Consider the following 19,556-nt stretch of genomic DNA (forward strand, 5'->3'; position numbering starts at 1 on the left):
AGCATGACTACACATCATGAACGAGGGGCTCTTCCCCTTTATCCAGAAGCCTGAATGAATATAAATTTAGCACAATGAGAAATATTTATAATCTATACTTCAAAGACAAACCAAAGAAAATTTAAAATCTTGAGCTGGGGACTACAATAGTGGATTACATAGTGGAATGTCAAAGCTCTGAACAGTCTTAGTGCAACAGTAGCATAAAGACAACACACAATCTGAGGCATTTCTCGGGTACCTAAAGTAACCTTCTTGTAACCATCCAAGGTTTGCTTGTATTTGTTAACCTTAAAACACCTTCTTAGGCCCTAAAACACTTTCTTCAGTCCTCATAACTTAAGCTTCTGTGTCCTTAGGCCTTCCATAAGCTTTCCAGCTTTCTTCCTGTTCAATTATTTACCACAAAACTCAGGTGAAAATGCTGGGAGCAGACACTGTCCTTTAGCTGAAGAAAGAGTAAAAAGTCACATCTGAGACCGTTCTCTCTTCACATGAGGTCTGTAAGCAAGGCCAACCTGTTTCTTCCTAAATTAGAGATCCAGCAGTTAGTAGGTTAACCAGGGAATGAACTGACTAATAAACTCACCTAGTGGATTACCTTGTGATGAGGAGCTAATTAGTTCCCTGTCCTCAGCTGTCAAGCTACCATTAGCTTAGCCATCAGCTTGATCAGAGCCCTGAAAGGATTAACTGTAATCTAAATAAACCCATGTATCAATGAAAATGACACAAACTATTCTATAGTCCACTGCCTAAACAGATGACCCAGGGTCCTGTGGTCTCCACGACAACACATACAGAGGCAGTCTGGCCTTCAGGCACAAAAGACAAGAGGCTTTATCTGTGGAAGAAGAGCAAGGGAGAGACTGACCTCAGATCCTTTTTAGCCACGTGACACAATAATTCTTCGGGTGTCCAGTTTGTCCACAGTTCAGTCTGGGCCCTAGCAGCAGAAAAGGCACTGGGACCATCTGCCCACTGGTTAACATACCACCATCTAGGGTTGAGGTCATCTGTCATACCCATACCTTCTGGAGGCCTTAGGAATCCTGTTAGGATGTGGGAGTCTCTGTCCATCATAATAAACTTTAATATAGTAAATGTCATACTCAGCGAGGCTCTGACAGGGATGCAGGCTATCATATCTGAGTTAAGCAGTCTTTCCCTATCCATAGTTATCTGCTATAAGCTATACCTTGTGAACATGAAATAAAATACAGATATAGCATATTTATGACTTATAACTATGCTATATCTGTATGTAACTGTTTTTGGGCCACCTCTATCTACCCTGACATCAGAGTTCCTGAAGACTAGAAGTGACCCAGGCTGTTCAATGGGTTTTCACAAAGACTCACGGAGCTCAAGTGAATTTGAGTCCGAGCTTAGCCTGAGTGAGATAAAAGAGCATTGGAGACTCATGTCTGATGTCGGAACTTTCAAGAAAGCCAGTTGGGAAGGTGAGTAATCAAGTTCTCACCTCTGGAGCTCATCCAAACAAAGGACTGAGGAAAGTGCAGGTTGCAGCTGCTGGACTCTGGGATGGAGACAGGAGAGGTTCACCTAACTGTCCCTGGTGGCTGGGGTGTGAGAGACCAGTGAGGCAGATTTGTGGCAGGGGGTGGAGAGTTGGAAACAGGGTCCCAGGGTGTGGCTGACACCCACAAGAAGCACCAGGAGAGAAAGCAAATCTGTTACGATGGTGGAGAAGAAATCCCGATGTGCCAAGACAATGGGAGAGCCCGTTTCCTGGCACCAATGTTATCATAATGATTAACACCACCACCCAACATATTTACTATAAAAAGGGATTATTGTGGGAAAAGGGGAGGGGGAGAGAAGAGGGCACCCGAGACAGAGAGAGAAAGAGAAAGAGAGACTGACCGAAACTGAGAGAGAGAAAGAAAAAAAGAGTAAGAGACAGTGGGGTTGTGTACGTGTCATTTTTAACTTGCACACACACAGTGGCACTCCTGGCAGTGGCAGCAGGTGATGATGTTAGAGGTTGCTAGGGTCATGAAGGGCAGGGTAGTGGGACAAGCTGTACAGTAACATTTCAGGACCTGGAGGGGACAGGACCTCCACAAGGAGAGCAACAGAACCAAAAACTATCTGGGCACAGGGGGCTTTTCTGAGACTGATGCTCCAACCAAGGACCATGCATGGAGATAACTTAGAATCCCTATACAGATGTAGCCTATGGCAGCTCTGTATCCAAGTGACTTTCCTAGTAAGGGGAACAGGAACTGTCTCTGACATGAACTCAGCTGCTGGCTCTATGATCACCTCCCCCTGAGGGGGGAGCAGCTTTGCCAGGCCACAGAGGAAGATAATGCAGCCAGTCCTGATGAGACCAGATAGGATAGGGCCAGATGGAAGGGGAGAAGGACTTTCCCTATCAGTGGACTTGGAGAGGGGCATGAGAGGTGATGAGGGAGGGAGGATGGGATTGGGAGGGACCCAGGAAGGGGCTACAGCTGGGATACAAAGTGAATAGACTGTAATTAATATAAAAAATTACAATTAAAAAATGACCAACAGGCAGAGATGGTGAGTCTTGGAGCCTTTTGAAGACCTTAAAGAAATATTTTGGAAGGAAATCTAAGAAGGCTGGGAGCAGAAGCAAAGGTAAGCAAGAAGACTAGGCACAACCCTCATGTTGAGGCTGGACAAGGGAACCTAGTGGAAAGAAAAGGGTCCCAAGAACAGACAAAAGTGTCAGAGACATACCCTTTACAAGAATTGTTATTGTTGCATGTAAAGTCCTTGTATAAGGGAGGTTTATTATAGGAAATGGGGAGGGGAGGACACCAATGAGGCAGAGAAAGACACACATACACAAAGAGAGACTGAGAGAAAGATAAAGAGAGTAAGAAAGTGCAGGGATGGTAAGTGTATCCTTTTTACCCTGCACACACCTGGTGGCACACCTGGCCTGGCAGCAGGTGATGATGTCAGAGGTTGCCAGGGTCATGAAGGGCTGGGTAGCGGGACCACCTGTACTAGACTAGTGGAACCACCGGTACAAGAACGTTTCAGGACCTGGAGGAGACAGTAGCTCCAAAAGGAGAGCAACAGAGTCAAGAAATCTAGGTCCAGCAGTCTTGTCTGAGGCTGATGCTCCAGCCAAGGACCATGCATGGAGATAGCCTAGAACCCCTACACAGATGCAGCCTGTGGCACTCAGTATCCAAGTGGCTTTCCTAGTAAGGGGAACAGGGACTGTCTCTGACATGAACTCAGCCGCTAGCTCTTTGATCACCTCCCCCTGAGGGGGTAGCAGCCTTGTCAGGCCACAGAGAAAGACAATGCAACCAGTCCTGATGAGACCAGATAGGATAGGGGCAGATGAAAGGGGAGAAGGACCTCCCCTAAGAGTGGGCTCAGAAGAGGGACATTAGAGGAGAGGAGGGAGGGAAGATGGGATTGGGAGGCTCCCAAAAAGGAGGCTACAGCTGGGATACAAATTGAATAAACTGTAATTAATATACAAAATTAAAATTTAAAAAATGACAAACTTAGGCAGAGATGGCAAGGCAGGAATGAGAGGTTGTGTACAGAAAGGCTAATTCCTGTTGTGGGGACCTAAGAAAAAGGGGAGGGGAGCTGATGAGGTCCTGGGGTAGGCAGCTGTTTCCCTGCTGTCCACATGTGAGAACATCTGTGGCAAAGTGTAGGCCCAGCTGACACAGTCTGCAAGGTTAGATTGAAGCGCCTCTGTGTGGCTGCTTTGGAGCTTCAGGAATACAAGAAACACCTGGACTTGCCAGGACCCTGGAACATACATATGGGCAGAAGGTAAAGTTATGTGGTTGAGGAGAAAATTCTTTTTCAGGTGTACATTTGACCTTTTGACCCATGGCTTTGGTGTTTGGGGGAGGGAAATCCCAAACCTAGGCAAAGGGGAGAAATCCCACCCTCTGAAACAGGCTATAAGGGGGAAACTTAAGCTGTTAATTAGCAGGGCTTATCTGGAGTTTATTTGACCTGAGAGGTGGATTCAGCTGGATTTTCTGTAGCTTATGAGAGCCTTTCAGAGTCCTTTTTAAGTTTACAAAGAGCATGAGTTTTAAAAACGTTATCATCACCATTGCTGTAATCTGCAGGGAAGTACAGATTGTAAGAAAAAGGCCTTAGGTACACACCTCTGGATCATGGCGTGGGAGATACTTGGGAAGTTATTTGGGGTCAACACTATGAGCACTCTTCAAGGTGAGCTCAGGGAGGACAAGAGGCCTTTGGTAAAGTAAAGGGGCAAAACTCACTTGATCTGGATTTTCAGCATGACTACACATCATGAACGAGGGGCTCTTCCCCTTTATCCAGAAGCCTGAATGAATATAAATTTAGCACAATGAGAAATATTTATAATCTATACTTCAAAGACAAACCAAAGAAAATTTAAAATCTTGAGCTGGGGACTACAATAGTGGATTACATAGTGGAATGTCAAAGCTCTGAACAGTCTTACTGCAACAGTAGCATAGAAACAACACATTTGTTGTTTCTATGTGAGAAATCAACAAAGATTGTGAGAGACCAATCTGAGGCATTTCTCGGGTACCTAAAGTAACCTTCTTGTAACCATCCAAGGTTTGCTTGTATATGTTAACCTTAAAACACCGTCTTAGGCCCTAAAACACTTTCTTCAGTCCTCATAACTTAAGCTTCTGTGTCCTTAGGCCTTCCATAAGCTTTACAGCTTTCTTCCTGTTCAATTATTTACCACAAGACTCAGGTGAGAATGCTGGGAGCAGTCACTGTCCTTTAGCTGAAGAAAGAGTAAAAAGTCACATCGGAGACTGTTCTCTCTTCACATGAGGTCTGTTAGCAAGGTCAACCTGTTTCCTCCTAAATTAGAGATCCAGCAGTTAGTGAGTTAACCAGGGAATGAACTGACTAATAAACTCACCTAGTGGATTACCTTGCGATGAGGAGCTAATTAGTTCCCTGTCCTCAGCTGTCAAGCTACCATTAGCTTAGCCATCAGCTTGATCAGAGCCCTGAAAGGATTAACTGTAATCTAAATAAACCCATGTATCAATGAAAATGACACAGACTCTTCTATATTCCACTGCCTAGACAGATGTCCCAGGGTCCTGTGGTCTCCACGACAACACAGACGAGGCAGTCTGGCCATAAGGCACAAAAGACAAGAGGCTTTATCTGTGGAAGAAGAACAAGGGAGAGACTGACCTCAGATCCTTTTTAGCCACGTGACACAATAACTCTTCGGGTGTCCAGTTTGTCCACAGTTCAATCTGGGCCCTAGCAGCAGACAAGACACTGTGGCCATCTGCCCAGTGGTTAACATACCACAATCCAGGGTTGAGGTCATCTGTCATACCCATACTTTCTTGGAGGCCTTAGGAATACTATTAGGATTTGGGAGTCTCTGTCCATCATAATAAACTTCAATATATTAAATGTCATATTCAGTGGGTCTCTGACAGGGAAGCAGGCTACCATATCTGAGTTAAGCAGTCTTTGCCTGTCCATAGTTATCTGCCTTAAGCTATACCTTGTAAACTTAAAAAAGACCGTTATGACTTATAACTATGTTATATCTGTATGTAACTGTTTTAGGACCACCTCTATATACCCTGACATCACAGATCCAGAAGACTAGAAGTGACCCAGGCTGTTCAGTGGGTTTTCACAGAGATTCATGGAGCTCTACTGGAGGGAGGAAAGAGCTTAGACTGACTAAGCCTGGAGAGCCTTGGTCTCCAGAATCTGGTACCAGGACTTTCACAGAAGACAGAATGGAAGGTAAATAAAGGAGATCTCATAACGGCAGCTCATCCACGCAAAGGACTGAGGAAAGTGCAGGTTGCAGCTGCTGGACTCTGGGATGGAGACAGGAGAGGTTCACCTAACTGTCCCTGGTGGCTGGGGTGTGAGAGACCAGTGAGGCAGATTTGTGGCAGGGGGTGGAGAGTTGGAAACAGGGTCCCAGGGTGTGGCTGACACCCACAAGAAGCACCAGAAGAGAAAGCAAATCTGTTACGATGGTGGAGAAGGAATCCCGATGTGCCAAGACAATGGGAGAGCCCGTTTCCTGGCACCAATGTTATCATAATGATTAACACCACCACCCAACATATTTGCTATAAAAAGGGATTATTGTGGGAAAAGGGGAGGGGGAGAGAAGAGGGCACCCGAGACAGAGAAAGAGAAAGAGAGACTGACCGAAACTGAGAGAGAGAAAGAAAAAAAGAGTAAGAGACAGTGGGGTTGTGTACATGTCATTTTTAACTTGCACACACACAGTGGCACTCCTGGCAGTGGCAGCAGGTGATGATGTCAGAGGTTGCTAGGGTCATGAAGGGCAGGGTAGTGGGACAAGCTGTACAGTAACATTTCAGGACCTGGAGGGGACAGGACCTCCACAAGGAGAGCAACAGAACCAAAAACTATCTGGGCACGGGGGCTTTTCTGAGACTGATGCTCCAACCAAGGACCATTCATGGAGATAACTTAGAACCCCTGTACAGATGTAGCCTATGGCAGCTCAGTATCCAAGTGACTTTCCTAGTAAGGGGAACAGGAACTGTCTCTGACTTGAATTCAGCTGCTGGCTCTATGATCACCTCCCCCTGAGGGGGGAGCAGCTTTGCCAGGCCACAGAGGAAGATAATGCAGCCAGTCCTGATGAGACCAGATAGGATAGAGCCAGATGGAAGGGAAGGAGGACTTCCCCTATCAGTAGACTTAGAGAGGAACATGAGAGGTGATGAAGGAAGGAGGATGGGATTGGGAGGTAATGAGGAAGGGGGCTACAGGTGGGATACAAAGTGAATAAACTGTAATTAATATACAAAATTAAAATTAAAAACTGAAAACTTAGGCAGAGATGGTAAGGCAGGAATGAGGAGGCGGTGCTGAGAAAAGCTGCTTCCTGCTAGGAAGACCTTAAAAGAAAGGGGAAGGAAGCTGATGAGGTCCTGGGGTAGGCGGCTGTTTCCCTGCTGTCCACATGTGAGAACATCTGTGGCAAAGTGTAGGCTCAGCTGACACAGTCTTCAAAGTTAGATTGAAGCGCCTCTGTGTGGCTGCTTTGGAGCTTCAGGAATACAGGAAACACCTGGACTTGCCAGGACCCTGGAACATACATATGGGCAGAAGGTAAAGTTATGTGGTTGAGGAGAAAATTCTTTTTCAGGTGTACATTTGACCTTTTGACCCATGGCTTTGGTGTTTGGGGGAGGGAAGTCCCAAACCTAGGCAAAGGGGAGAAATCCCACCCTCTGAAACAGGCTATAAGGAGGAAACTTAAGCTGTTGATTAGCAGGGCTTATCTGGAGTTTATTTGACCTGAGAGGTGGATTCAGCTGGATTTTCTGTAGCTTATAAGAGCCTTTCAGAGTCCTTTTTAAGTTTACAAAGAGCATGAGTTTTAAAAACGTTATCATCACCATTGCTGTAATCTGCAGGGAAGTACAGATTGTAAGAACAAGGCCATAGGTGCACATCTTTGGGTCATGGCATGGGAGAGGCTTGGGAAGTTATTTGGGGTCAACAGTATGAGCACTCTTCAAGGTGAGCTCAGGGAGGACAGAGGCCTTTGGTAAAGTAAAAGGAGCAGAACTCACTTGATCTGGATTTTCAGCATGACTACACATCATGAACGAGGGGCTCTTCCCCTTTATCCAGAAGCCTGAATGAATATAAATTTAGCACAATGAGAAACATTTATAATCTATACTTCAAAGACAAACCAAAGAAAATTTAAAATCTTGAGCTGGGGACTATAATAGTGGATTACATAGTGGAATGTCAAAGCTCTGAACAGTCTTAGTGCAACAGTAGCATAAAGACAACACACAATCTGAGGCATTTCTCAGGTACCTAAAGTAACCTTCTTGTAACCATCCAAGGTTTGCTTGTATTCCTTAACCTTAAAACACCGTCTTAGGCCCTAAAACACTTTCTTCAGTCCTCATAACTTAAGCTTCTGTGTCCTTAGGCCTTCCATTAGCTTTACAGCTTTCTTTCTATCCAACTATTTACCACAAGACTCAGGTGAGAATGCTGGGAGCAGTCACTTTCCTTTAGCTAAAGGATTAGTAAAAACTCACATCTGAGACCATTCTCTCTACACATGAGGTCTGTAAGCAAGGCCAACCTGTTTCTTCCTAAATTAGAGATCCAGCAGTTAGTGGGTTAACCAGGGAATGAACTGACTAATAAACTCACCTAGTGGATTACCTTGCGATGAGGAGCTAATTAGTTCCCTGTCCTCAGCTGTCAAGCTACCATTAGCTTAGCCATCAGCTTGATCAGAGCCCTGAAAGGATTAACTGTAATCTAAATAAACCCATGTATCAATGAAAATGACACAGACTATTCTAGAGTCCACTGCCTAGACAGATGTCCAATGGGTCCTGTGGTCTCCACAACAACAAAGACAGAGGCAGTCTGGCCATCAGGCACAGAAGACAAGAGGCTTTATCTGTGGAAGAAGAACAAGGGAGAGACTGACCTCAGATTCTTTTTAGCCACATGAGACAATAACTCTTCGGGTGTCCAGTTTGTCCACAGTTCAGTCTGGGCCCTAGCAGTGGACAGGGCACTGGGGCCATCTGCCCAGTGGTTAGCATACCACAATCCAGGATTGAGGTCATGTGTCATGCCCATACCATCTTGGAGACTTTGAGAGTTACTGTTAGGATTTTGGAGTCTCTGCCCGTCATAATAAGCTTAAATATATTAAATGTCATATTCAGTGGGTCTCTGACAGGGATGCAGGCTATCATATCTGAGTTAAGCAGTCTTTGCCTGTCTTTAGTTATCTGCTCTAAGCTATACCTTGTAAACTTAAAACAGACCGTTATGAGTTATAACTATGCCATATCTGTATGTAACTGTTTTAGGACCACCTCTATCTACCCTGATATCAGAGTACCTGAACCCTTCAAGTGACTCAGGATGTTCAGTTGATTTTCATCCGTCATCATGCAGCTCTAGTGAAGAGGGGTCAGGGGTTAGTCTGACTAAGACTGAAGAGCATTGGAGCCTGGTCCCTGGTATCCAGACTTCCACAGAAGACAGAATGGAAGGTAAGTAAAGGAGATCTCATAGCGGCAGCTCATCCAAGCAAAGGACTGAGGAAAGTGCAGGTTGCAGCTGCTGGACTCTGGGATGGAGACAGGAGAAGTTCACCTAACTGTCCCTGGTGGCTGGGGTGTGAGAGACCAGTGAGGCAGATTTGTGGCAGGAGCTGGAGAGTTGGAAACAGGGTCCCATGGTGTGGCTAAGACCCACAAGAAGCACCAGGAGAGAAAGCAAATCTGTTACAATGGTGGAGAAGGAATCCCGATGTGCCAAGACAACGGGAGAGCCCATTTCCTGGCAACAATGTTATCATAATGATTAACACCACCACCCAACATATGTGGCATAAAAAAGTAATATTGTGGGAAAAGCAGAGGGAAGAGAGAGGAGGGCAGCCATGACAGAGAGAGAAGGAGACAGAGAGACTGACCGAAACTGAGAGAGAGTAAGAGAAAAGAGTAAGAGACAGTGGGGTGTCAAGCATTTCCTTTTTATCCTGCACACACCTGGTGGCACTCCTGGCCTGGCAGCAGGTGATGATGTCAGAGGTTGCTAGGGTCATGAAGGGAAGGGTAGTGGGACCACCTGTACAAGGCTAGGGAGACCCCTGTGTGCTAACCACACACACTTCCACTGTTAGGAGTCCCAGAAAACACCAAGCTAAACAACCACAATTCATCTGCAAAGGACCTAGCACAGACCCATGAGGCTCCATGATTGTGGCTTCAGTCCTGGGAGCCCCTGGGAGCCCTGCTAAGATGATTCTGAGGGTCGTGTTCTCCTGTTGTCTTTCACCCCTCTGGCTCCTACAGTCCTTCCTCCACAACTGAGGATTGGCTGTGGGTCTCTGCATCTGCTCCCATCAGCTACAGGAGGAAGATGCTCTGGTGATGATCAGGGTAGACACCAATCTATGAGCACAGCAGAATACCATTAGGGCTCATTTCATTGACTTGTTATTCAGCCATGTTTGGTTCTACCCTAGATCTCTGGCCATCTAGGTCCTATACACATGGAATCCCTCTTGTGACTTGGGCCTCAGGTTAGGCCAGTCATTGATTGGCCACTCCCATAAGCACATCCTGCTAGCAGGACAGGTTTGGGTCAAAGGTTTTGTGGCTGGGTTGGCTTCCTAGTCCCGTAACTGGAAGCCTTGCCTGGTTACAGAGGACAGATGTGTCAGGATCATTGTCCACCATCACAGGGACTCTCTTCCTCTCTCTGGCTTCATGGCGGTCTGATGGGTTTGCCTTCATACTTGGCACATGTGTCGTTGTGTTTATCTTGCTCTTCTGGACCTTTCTGTTTGGTGTTCTCTGTACTTCTTACATCTATATGAGTTTGTCTTTCCTGATGGGGGATGTTTTCTGCTATGATCTTGTGGAAGATCTGTCTGGTCTGCCGTTGACCTGGGAGCCCCCTCCTCACCTTCACTTCTTCCTGTAAGGAGATTTGCTCTTGGGTGGTGTCCCACACTTCCTACATGTTTATCTGAGGTTTTATCCGATTTTTAGAGTTCTTTACTTATGTGATCTAATGCCTCTACTTTATGTTTTATCTCCTACTTTTAAGATGTTGAGTTTTACAGTTGGGTTATTGAGCTTTTCAATTTCATCTTCATTTCAGCTTGGGTTCTTTTCATTGCAGCTTCACAGTGCTCTGTTCAATATTTCTATATCTTTGTTGAGAATCCTAGATAATCTTTGTTATTTCATTCATGCTGTGTTCATGTTTTCTTAGACATTACTCAGGCATCTCTCTTTCAGTTCATTCTCTTCAAGTTCATTGAGCTCTTTGTCTCTGACTTCTTTAAACACCTTAGTTCTATGAGGTTTATGACTGTGTTCTGTGTCCTGGGTTCGTCTAGGTGATTTTCCCTAGAAAACATGTCTATGAACAAAGCAGTTTTCATCTTGGTATTGCACTGAGCCCTGGGCATATGGGAGTCTATTGTTAGTTCCATTTCTGACCTGGAGAGCAGGTTGGGCTGACACACAGGTTGTGCCACCCTGCATGAACCAGGGGTTAGAAGGAGTACAGGTGGGCCTCACCAGCCTGAGCTGGGGTCCTGTTTGTAGGACTGGGATAGGTGTGGGGAGGGCAGACACTGTAGACAGGGCAGGGCAGGCAGACTCCCAGGCCAAGCCTGAGCACAGGCCGAGCCTGAAGGATAGGTGTGGTGCATATAGCCAGGGATTGGCCAGAAATAACCGGTGGCCGTGCCAGGGAGCACACAGAGCATGTGTAGCTTACCTGTGTCTCTGTGCCACAGGAGTGAGCGAGAGGGTTCTGTTTCAGGTAGCCCATCCTCACCCAACCTCTCCTCTGTCACACAATCCCTATCCTACTTCAACTTTGAACCCCATTTTAACATGGGAAGTGTTCTGCTCTATCTGCACCCCTTAAGTCCTTTTACCCTACTCACCTCTTATGCTCATCATAGTTTCCTGACTCTTAGAGATACTCCAAGGAGCCTTACAAGGTCCCACCTCTAGAAGAAAAGCTACAGAAAATGGCTACTGAGAGAAGGAGAATCAGTCTTCTCCAGAGATGAGTCCCTCTGGGGACATCCAGTCCCAAGTGGTCAGCATTGCACACATCTACATAACAGCAGCACTAAATGGGCCCAGTGGAATGTGTGTGGCTACACATTATTGTATTTATGTATGCAAGAATCATTAAAGAAAAAAGGTTGTGAATTGGAAGGGACACAGGAGAGGTGGAGGGGACTGGAGGGGGTAGGAAAGATGTAAATATAGCATATAAGTTGGACATTTTCAAAATTAACTGAAAATAAACTTTTAAAACACAAATTAAACTTGCAAATCAAATCATGGACAGCTAGCATACACACATGACAGAAAACATGTATGATTTGTCTCTGTAAGCACAGGTTACCTCAATGAGTATTTCCCATTTCCATCCACTTTCTGTGGATTTTTATTAGTTATTTTTCTTCTTTTTATGTGTATGTGTGTGTGTACTCTGCATGCATATGTGTATGTATGTTCGCATGTGTGGGGTCATATATCTGGGCAGTTGCACTGTGTGTATACATGTGAGTGCACTAAATTGATGTTGGGAATCTTGCTTGCTGGCTCTCTTCTCCGCTGAGGCAGAAGCTCTCACCGTCTACACCCAGAGCCCTTCCATGGAGCAAGTCCTGCCCCCACACCCTGAGGAATCCTCTGTCCCAGTCCCCTGAGACTGAAATTATAAAGGTCCACATGCAAACGCTGCGTGCGCATGGTGTCCTGATGCAAATCCTAGTGCATGTGCTGCTGCTGCAAGCTCTGTAAGTGCCGAGCCATCTTGCTGCCACAGACGCTTTTGTAGAGTGAAGAGGATTCATATTGCAGGACAGATACATTCCAGCTGGAAGATCTTAGAGAGAGGTGTCTGGAGAGAGCTGAGCCCGCACTTGGCACCCTTTGCAGACATGGCCTGAGCCAGGCAGACTTGGCCACAGACGTGAGTGGCCAGCCTGCTGCACTGCGGATGTTAGAAGTCCTCCTACAGAAGGCAGGAAGAGCAGATCCAGAGATCCTGATTTCAGGCACACATTGACCCTGAAGCCAGGACCTTGGGCTAATTGTGTGAACTGATGCTGCACTCAGTGTTCTCCCAAACTCTCTCCAGCACCTTGTCCATGGCAGTATGGGCAGCTGCCTTGTACTTTGGGAAAATGGCAGGTAATGGGGATGAACTTGGATTCTGGTCCATGTGGCGTCCTCCTGTCTGCCTTGTCTTGAGTTCCTTTGCAAAGAAGATGCCAAGGTAGGACCTTCAGGTCCAAACTGGAGAGATGGCTCTTCAGATGCAGTGGTTAGCAGGAAAGGAAGTGGGACAGGAGAGGGCAAGCCCAGTAGAGTTCACAGGGGTAAACTGTGGAGCTGGTTACATCAAGAGCAGATGCCTTAGTTTGTTTTCCCCTGCAAAGACAGAAAACAGAGGCTGGGCAACTTTCATTATTCTTGGGGTTTGGTTGGTTGATTGGTTACTGACTGACTGATGAGTGAGTGAGTGTGAATGAGTGAGGGATTGTAGCTTAGGATGGTTTCAAATTCACCATCTGGAAAAGCTGCACCATCATGCTCAGTGTTTGCTTGACATGCTTTTTTAAATTTAGTTTTGTAGCCTGGAAGTCCAACATTAGAAACTGTGACTATTCAGCCTCAAAAGAAGAAGGAAGTCAAGCAGTTGCCTGCAGGAAAGGGCACCCCTTCGCACAACAGCTTGCCCATTACTAAAAGAAAAGTATTGGTCAATTATTAAGGAGCCTGCCCCCAAGTTTCCAAATACTCACTCTAGACCTGTTACCCTTACTGCTATGTTGGCAACTGAGTTTCAGCATGAGTTTCAGAGGTTACTAAAGACATGCCAGCAGTAGCCACAAACAAGGCTCATTGTTACCAAAGATATCTGGAAGACTACACAAAATAAACCTGGGATTGCCAGCCTGTGGACAGGGACCAGGTCTAAGTCCTGAAACATGAACTCTGTGTCATTCCTAGACCATCCCATCAGACCCACAGTCTCAGGCCTTACAGAAGGAGGTTGTCAGGGCAGCAGTGTTGGGGAACAGTGGGATCTGTCTGGAGCAGACATCTGTTCCACTGTCTGCAGTCTCCCCATGACCCCATGACCTCCTACAGGGAGAGACCACAGCCCCTAAATGACAGATGGGAAAGCTGAGCTCAGCGGAGATCCTGGATCAGCCCACAGACTGAATCAGGACAGAGTTATGTCCGTGAACTCACCCTTTATTCTCAGCCCCAAGAACAGGTCTGGCACAGGGTAAGAGGCTGAAGAGTGTCTGAGGATGAATGACTGTGGGACAGCATTACAGTTAGTCACGTGAAGACCTGAGCTGGAACCGTCTACTCTAACGCTCGCATTCTTTGCACTGAACTGTTCAGCATATGCCAGTGCCCATAGCCTGTGCGTTGTACAGCTTAGACAGATGCTTAAAGTCATCCAGATGTTGAAGGATCAAATAAGGGAACGGAGGAAAGAAGGGAAGATTGAATGGACAAACAACTGTAATATGTACAGTCCTGCTCAGTCTCTCTCTCTCTCTTATTTAGGGGCCTTTCCAGAAACATATGACAAGCGAGAAAGAAAACATCTTTACTCCACACTGTCCTTGACAAGGAAGAATTGGTTCCAAAATTTCACACAGCTACTGCTCCTACAAAATTCTTGCCCAAGAGGCTGGGAGACCTTGGTCAGGAAAAGCTGGCATCAATATGGACCAGAGGAGAAAGGACGTCTGATTGAGATCCAAGACATATTTGCCCCAAACCCAGATATACAAAAGAAACCTCAGCTTGTCATATTATATGGGGCTGCTGGGACTGGGAAGTCAACGCTGGCCAGGCATGTGAGCAGAGCCTGGAGGCGAGGCCAGCTCTACAGGGATCGCTTCCAGCAAGTCTTCTTCTTCAGCTGCAGGGAGCTGGCCCAGTGCCAGCAGCTGAGTCTAGCAGAGCTCATAGCACAAGGCCAGACTGTGCCCACAGCTCCCATCAGGCAGATCCTGTCTCGGCCTGAGAAACTGCTCTTCATCCTGGATGGCATAGATGAGCCAGCATGGGTCTTGGAGGGGCAGAATCCTGAGCCGTGTCTGCACTGGAGTCAGACACAGCCAGTACACACACTACTGGGCAGTTTGCTGGGTAAATCCATCCTCCCGGGGGCTTCCTTCCTGCTCACAGCTCGGACCACAGTTCTCCAGAGGCTCATTCCTTCCTTGGGGCAGCCACGTTGGGTGGAAGTCCTGGGCTTCTCTGAGACAGGACGGAAGGAATATTTCTACAACTATTTTCCTGAGAAAAGAAAAGCAATCGAAGCTTTTAGTTTAGTTGAATCAGACCCAGTGCTCTCGACCCTGTGTCTGGTTCCCTGGGTGTGCTGGCTGGTCTGTACTTGCCTGTCACAGCAGATGGAGCAGGGAGGACACCTCTCCCTGATTTCACACACCACCACCACTCTCTGCCTGAAATACCTTTCCCAGTCAATCCAAGGTCAGCACCTGGAGACCCAGCTCAGGGCTCTCTGCTCAGTGGCTGCTGAGGGGATCTGCAGAAGAAGGAGCCTGTTCAATGAAAGCAACCTCCGTAAGCAAGGGTTAGCTCAGGCTGACATTGCCACTTTCCTGAAGATCGGTGTCCTTCAACAGCAGCTTGGCTCTCTGAGCTGCAGCTTTGCCCACTTGTGTCTCCAGGAGTTCTTTGCAGCGATGGCCTGTGTCTTGGGGGATACTGTGAAAAGATGTGGTGACATAGAAAAGGACAGAATCATGGAAAATCTGAAACGAAGGTACAAGAGGCATGAGCTGTTTGAGGCACCCATTACACACTTCTTATTTGGACTCTCAAGTGAAGAAGGATTGAGAGAAATGGAGAGGATCTTTGCCTGCACACTGCCCCGGAAGCCAAAGTTGACACTGGTGTCTGACATCCTCGGGAAAACCCTACCCCCTCAACTGCATTCTCAGGGTTTGTTCCACTGTCTGTTTGAGCATCAGGAGGAGGAACTCCTGAAAAGGGTGATGCATGATCTTGAAGAAGGAAGTGTTCAAGTCCTAATGGAGCTGAAGGAACCAGTATTTCAAGCAAATATTGTATATCTGGTGGTGAGGTCAGAGGTGGAGCTCATGGTGGTCACATTCTGCATTAGGTTCTGCTGCTGTGTGAGAAGCCTTCAGCTCTGTGAGGGTGAACCGAGGACACAAGCACTGCCCGTTCCCAGGATGGTTCTGTGAGTATCCAGACACAGCCCTCTCTTCAGCTTCCCCATGGATCCCTCGAGCCCACATGCTCTAAATACAGGAAGCACGCTTAGCTGGTTCCAAGAAATCAGGGTAGAAGTCATCAGTGACATCCAGCTGCTGAATCTGACCACCCTTCTCTGTCTGCCTCTGTGTGCCTGGCCACGGGATGGGCTGTGAAGTTCTGTCTCTCTATGCCTCGGTGGGACACCCACCATCTCTCATTCAAATCATTTTCACAAGGTTTCAAGACCCCATAGTTACTGATCCTCTCTCTTAACATGCTTTCTCTCTGAGAAACTGCTCATTCACCTACTGCAGGCACCAACTCCTGTTCTCATGACAGTGACCTTGTCCCTGAGGGTTTCTACCATCACCTCAGAGTTACTCAGTTTTCCCTGTCAAGATGACTTCCTGTATGTGCCACTGAAGGCATTCTGGCCCTGGAACTCACCCTAATGGCTCCCCAACTTCCAGGCAATCTTAGCAGCAAGGTAGAGTTCTCCTTCCAGGGATCCCTCCCACGGTGCTGTAACGGTCACTCAGTACCAAGATGGGTCTCTCTCCTCTACGGATGATTCCTTCCATCACTATTCATTAGGAACTCATTTATGGCAGGCTCTATTACAGGAAAATTACCAACCAATTACAGGAGAAAATATAGTTGCAGCCTTGAGTACCTCAAAATGGTAGAGAAGATGGACAACAACTCTAATCACACATGGTGTGACACATGAAGTGATCATGCAAATCAGGCGTCAGGGAAGGAAGGGCCATTCATCTGGAGAAGAGTGGAGTACACTCAGAGGAAGAGATTTTGAGTCTTCTGTTTTCACATATTGAAGCTTTTCCAGATAACGTGAGCTGGACTTCCTGCATAACCTTGAAATCTCATCCATCATTCAGGAGGCTAAAGCAGGGAGATTCCTTGAGTTCAGGACTTACACAGCAATCTGGGCAACTTTGCCAAAGCCCACCTCAAACACAAGTAGTGAAGTGACTGTTAGAGAACAGGAAGGGGATGAGGAGAGGAGTTGGGGGTGGGGCTGAAATGTGCTTGTTGTAGAAAAGTGATGATATATCATCTATCAACTCAATAAAAATTAGTTCCCACCAGAATTCCATTTCTCTTTAAGGGTTGAGGAAGTGAGCTTGGTCATATGTGCCTGATACCACAAAATGAGAAGACTGAGGGAAGACAATCAGAAGTTCCAGTCCAGCCTGTCTAGATAGAGAGACACTGTCTCAAAGCATCATGGGCTAAGGATGTTATCCATTCATAGAGAGATTGCCTAGAATTAATTTCCTATTGGTGTTACAAAAGGTCATGGCCAGGGAAACTTTTTAGTTTATGTGGGCCAGGGAGCACTCTGGAGGCAGAAGCAAGTGGATCTTTGAGTTTGAGGCCAGCCTGGTCTACAGAGCAAGTTCCAGCACATCCAAGGCTATGTAGAGAAACCCTGTATCAAAAAAAAATGGTTTGGGCTTATGGCTGCAGAGGGATCAGGGTCCATCTGGCAAAGGGAAAGGATGGTGACTGGAGCAGCAGGTGAAGGCTCATACCTTGAACCATAAACAGGAAGTAGAGAGGATCCTGGGAATGCTCAAAGCTTTCAAATCTTAAAGCCTGCCCCCAATGACATCTTTTCCTCCAACAAAGGCAAACCTCCTAAGGCTCCCCCAAAGAGGACCATGAGTTGAACAAACCATTCAAATGACCCTGACTCTGGGGGAATCTCATTCAATACATCACATCTAGTGAGCACAGGACCCTAGATTTTGTACACAGCGTGATTTAGAGAATTGGAGATTCCCTAAATTTCCAATTTAGAGATACTTATTAATCTTTTTTTCTATATACTTTTTATAGTACAACTGAGCCACACTATATCTATCATCTTGTACACCCATTTATTTTCTAAATGGATTAAGACTGTTCTGCAGTTATTAAGAATCTAGTTACAATGCGGTTCTGAATAACATTATGATAATCCCTAGGGAGAATACCTTGGCCAGTTGGACCATTTGTTTTTCCTGTTCTTGGCCACTTACAGTTGTTACTAAGTATCAATATTTATAAACAAGTAACCCTGAAGGATCTTGATACAGATCTTGCAAGTAGAAGTGATCTAATGTCACCTTCAGAAGAATTCTAAATAGGTACAAAGAAGCCAAATGGGTCAAGAGAAACCAGGAACACCAAGCCTGCATGGAAAGGACAGACCCTTGGGAAAATGTGAGGCTTCAGCTACTAGTGAGAAGAATAAGTTGAGAGAAAAATCAGCCAGAAAAGGCAGGGAGATAAATAGATTGCACACAAGGAAAACAGTTCAGAGGTGGAGTTGGCCACAGCCAAGGGAAGGAAAAGGACCAGTCCAGAAAATTATGCTTTCAAAGATACTGAATGAGAAATTTTTCTGTGTCTGGCTCCTGATGGCACCTTAAGCATTTTTAATAATATCTTCTGAAGTTCTATGCTCTGTCAATGTAATTACTAACCATGAATCAGAACTGCCATCCTTTGGCAAAGTGGTTCAACATTTAAGACTGCTTGATGCTCTAGCAGAGAATGTGGATTTGTTCCCAGCACCCACAGCAGATGGCTCACACCACCTTGAAATACAGTCTCTGCGACCCCAGGCCCTGCTTCTAGCCTCTGCCAGCTCCTACATCTGTGTAGTGCACGCACAGACAAGCAGGCATGCAATCATACACATAAAGTAAAATACAAATAAACCTAAAAACAGCATCATTTGAGCTTTAATATTTCGTTTCCTTAACATTTCTTTGACTCTGCAAAATTGGAATAAAACATCCTATACTTTTTGTTTCTGTCAAAGTGGGTGACTATTAATCTGTGTTTTGAGAGTTTGGGTTTTTTTTTCCAAGTTTATTGTTTTGTTTGTTGTGTGAGGATCCGATTTTGAACAGGCCAGGCATGGAGCTGCTCCCAGTCACTTTGGGTTTAGAGTTCAGAATTGCCTAGATTCACAACTCCCCTGTCTTTTTATGCTTGTATGCTGGCATTAAAGAAATATACTACCATTCTATGCTGATTTTCTCTCTCTCTCACTCTCTCTCTCTTTCTCTCTCTCTCTATCCCCTCTCAGATCCAGGTGTACTCCTATTACTGACACCAGCTGGAAGATTCTCTTCTTCAATCTTAAATTCACTAGGAACCTGGAGGAGCTGGACCTCAGTGGAAATCCCCTGAGCCACTCTGCAGTGCACCATCTTTGTAGAACCCTGAGACACCCTGATTGCCAACTAAAGACCTTGTGGTGAGTTCGGGCTGATTCTCCCCCAAAGTAGGGATGGATGGCAGGAGACTAAAGGGGAAAGCTGAGTATAGGGTGGGAACTGGTATTCATCAAATATTCACTGAACCCTCTTGATTATGCCTGTGACAGATTCCAGACATGCAATGATAAACCAATGAGATTCTGTTTGGGGGATCATAAGAGACTGGCTGGCATTGGTCAAGGGACTCCACTAGCTATTGCTAACAATAATAATAATAATAATAATAATAATAATAATAAGCCTATGAGGACTCCAATGAGACAAAATTCCAGAGGAAGTGACTAGAAGGATAGCTGAAGAACACAGAAGCAAAGTAAGGCATGAGGAGAGAAAACTTCAAGTCCAGGGAATGGCATCTCCTGAATTTCCTCCTGCCCTCAGCCCTCATAACTAGACTTTTACTCTGTTTCTATGGACTGTG

The 19,556-nt window shown here is 46.0% G+C and overlaps 1 protein-coding gene across 3 annotated transcripts in view; it reads left to right on the top strand.

Moving 5' to 3' along the window:
• Positions 1-1,315: 1,315 nt before the first annotated feature.
• Positions 1,316-19,556, top strand: part of LOC110564057 (NACHT, LRR and PYD domains-containing protein 1a-like) — a 43,402-nt gene continuing 25,161 nt past the window's right edge. For all 3 annotated transcript variants that reach the window (XR_009584369.1, XM_060363369.1, XM_060363370.1), the window contains exons 1-6: positions 1,316-1,463; positions 2,545-2,631; positions 5,590-5,775; positions 8,880-9,065; positions 14,148-15,822; positions 18,943-19,113. Coding sequence is in view for 2 of the 3 variants with exons in the window: in XM_060363369.1 (XP_060219352.1) it covers positions 1,340-1,463; positions 2,545-2,631; positions 5,590-5,775; positions 8,880-9,065; positions 14,148-15,822; positions 18,943-19,113 (2,429 nt within the window). In the remaining variant the exon portion in view is untranslated. The remainder of the gene's footprint in view (positions 1,464-2,544; positions 2,632-5,589; positions 5,776-8,879; positions 9,066-14,147; positions 15,823-18,942; positions 19,114-19,556) is intronic.

The sequence above is a fragment of the Meriones unguiculatus genome, chromosome 11, assembly GCF_030254825.1.
Source record: "Meriones unguiculatus strain TT.TT164.6M chromosome 11, Bangor_MerUng_6.1, whole genome shotgun sequence".
NCBI classification, from domain to species: Eukaryota; Metazoa; Chordata; class Mammalia; order Rodentia; family Muridae; genus Meriones; species Meriones unguiculatus.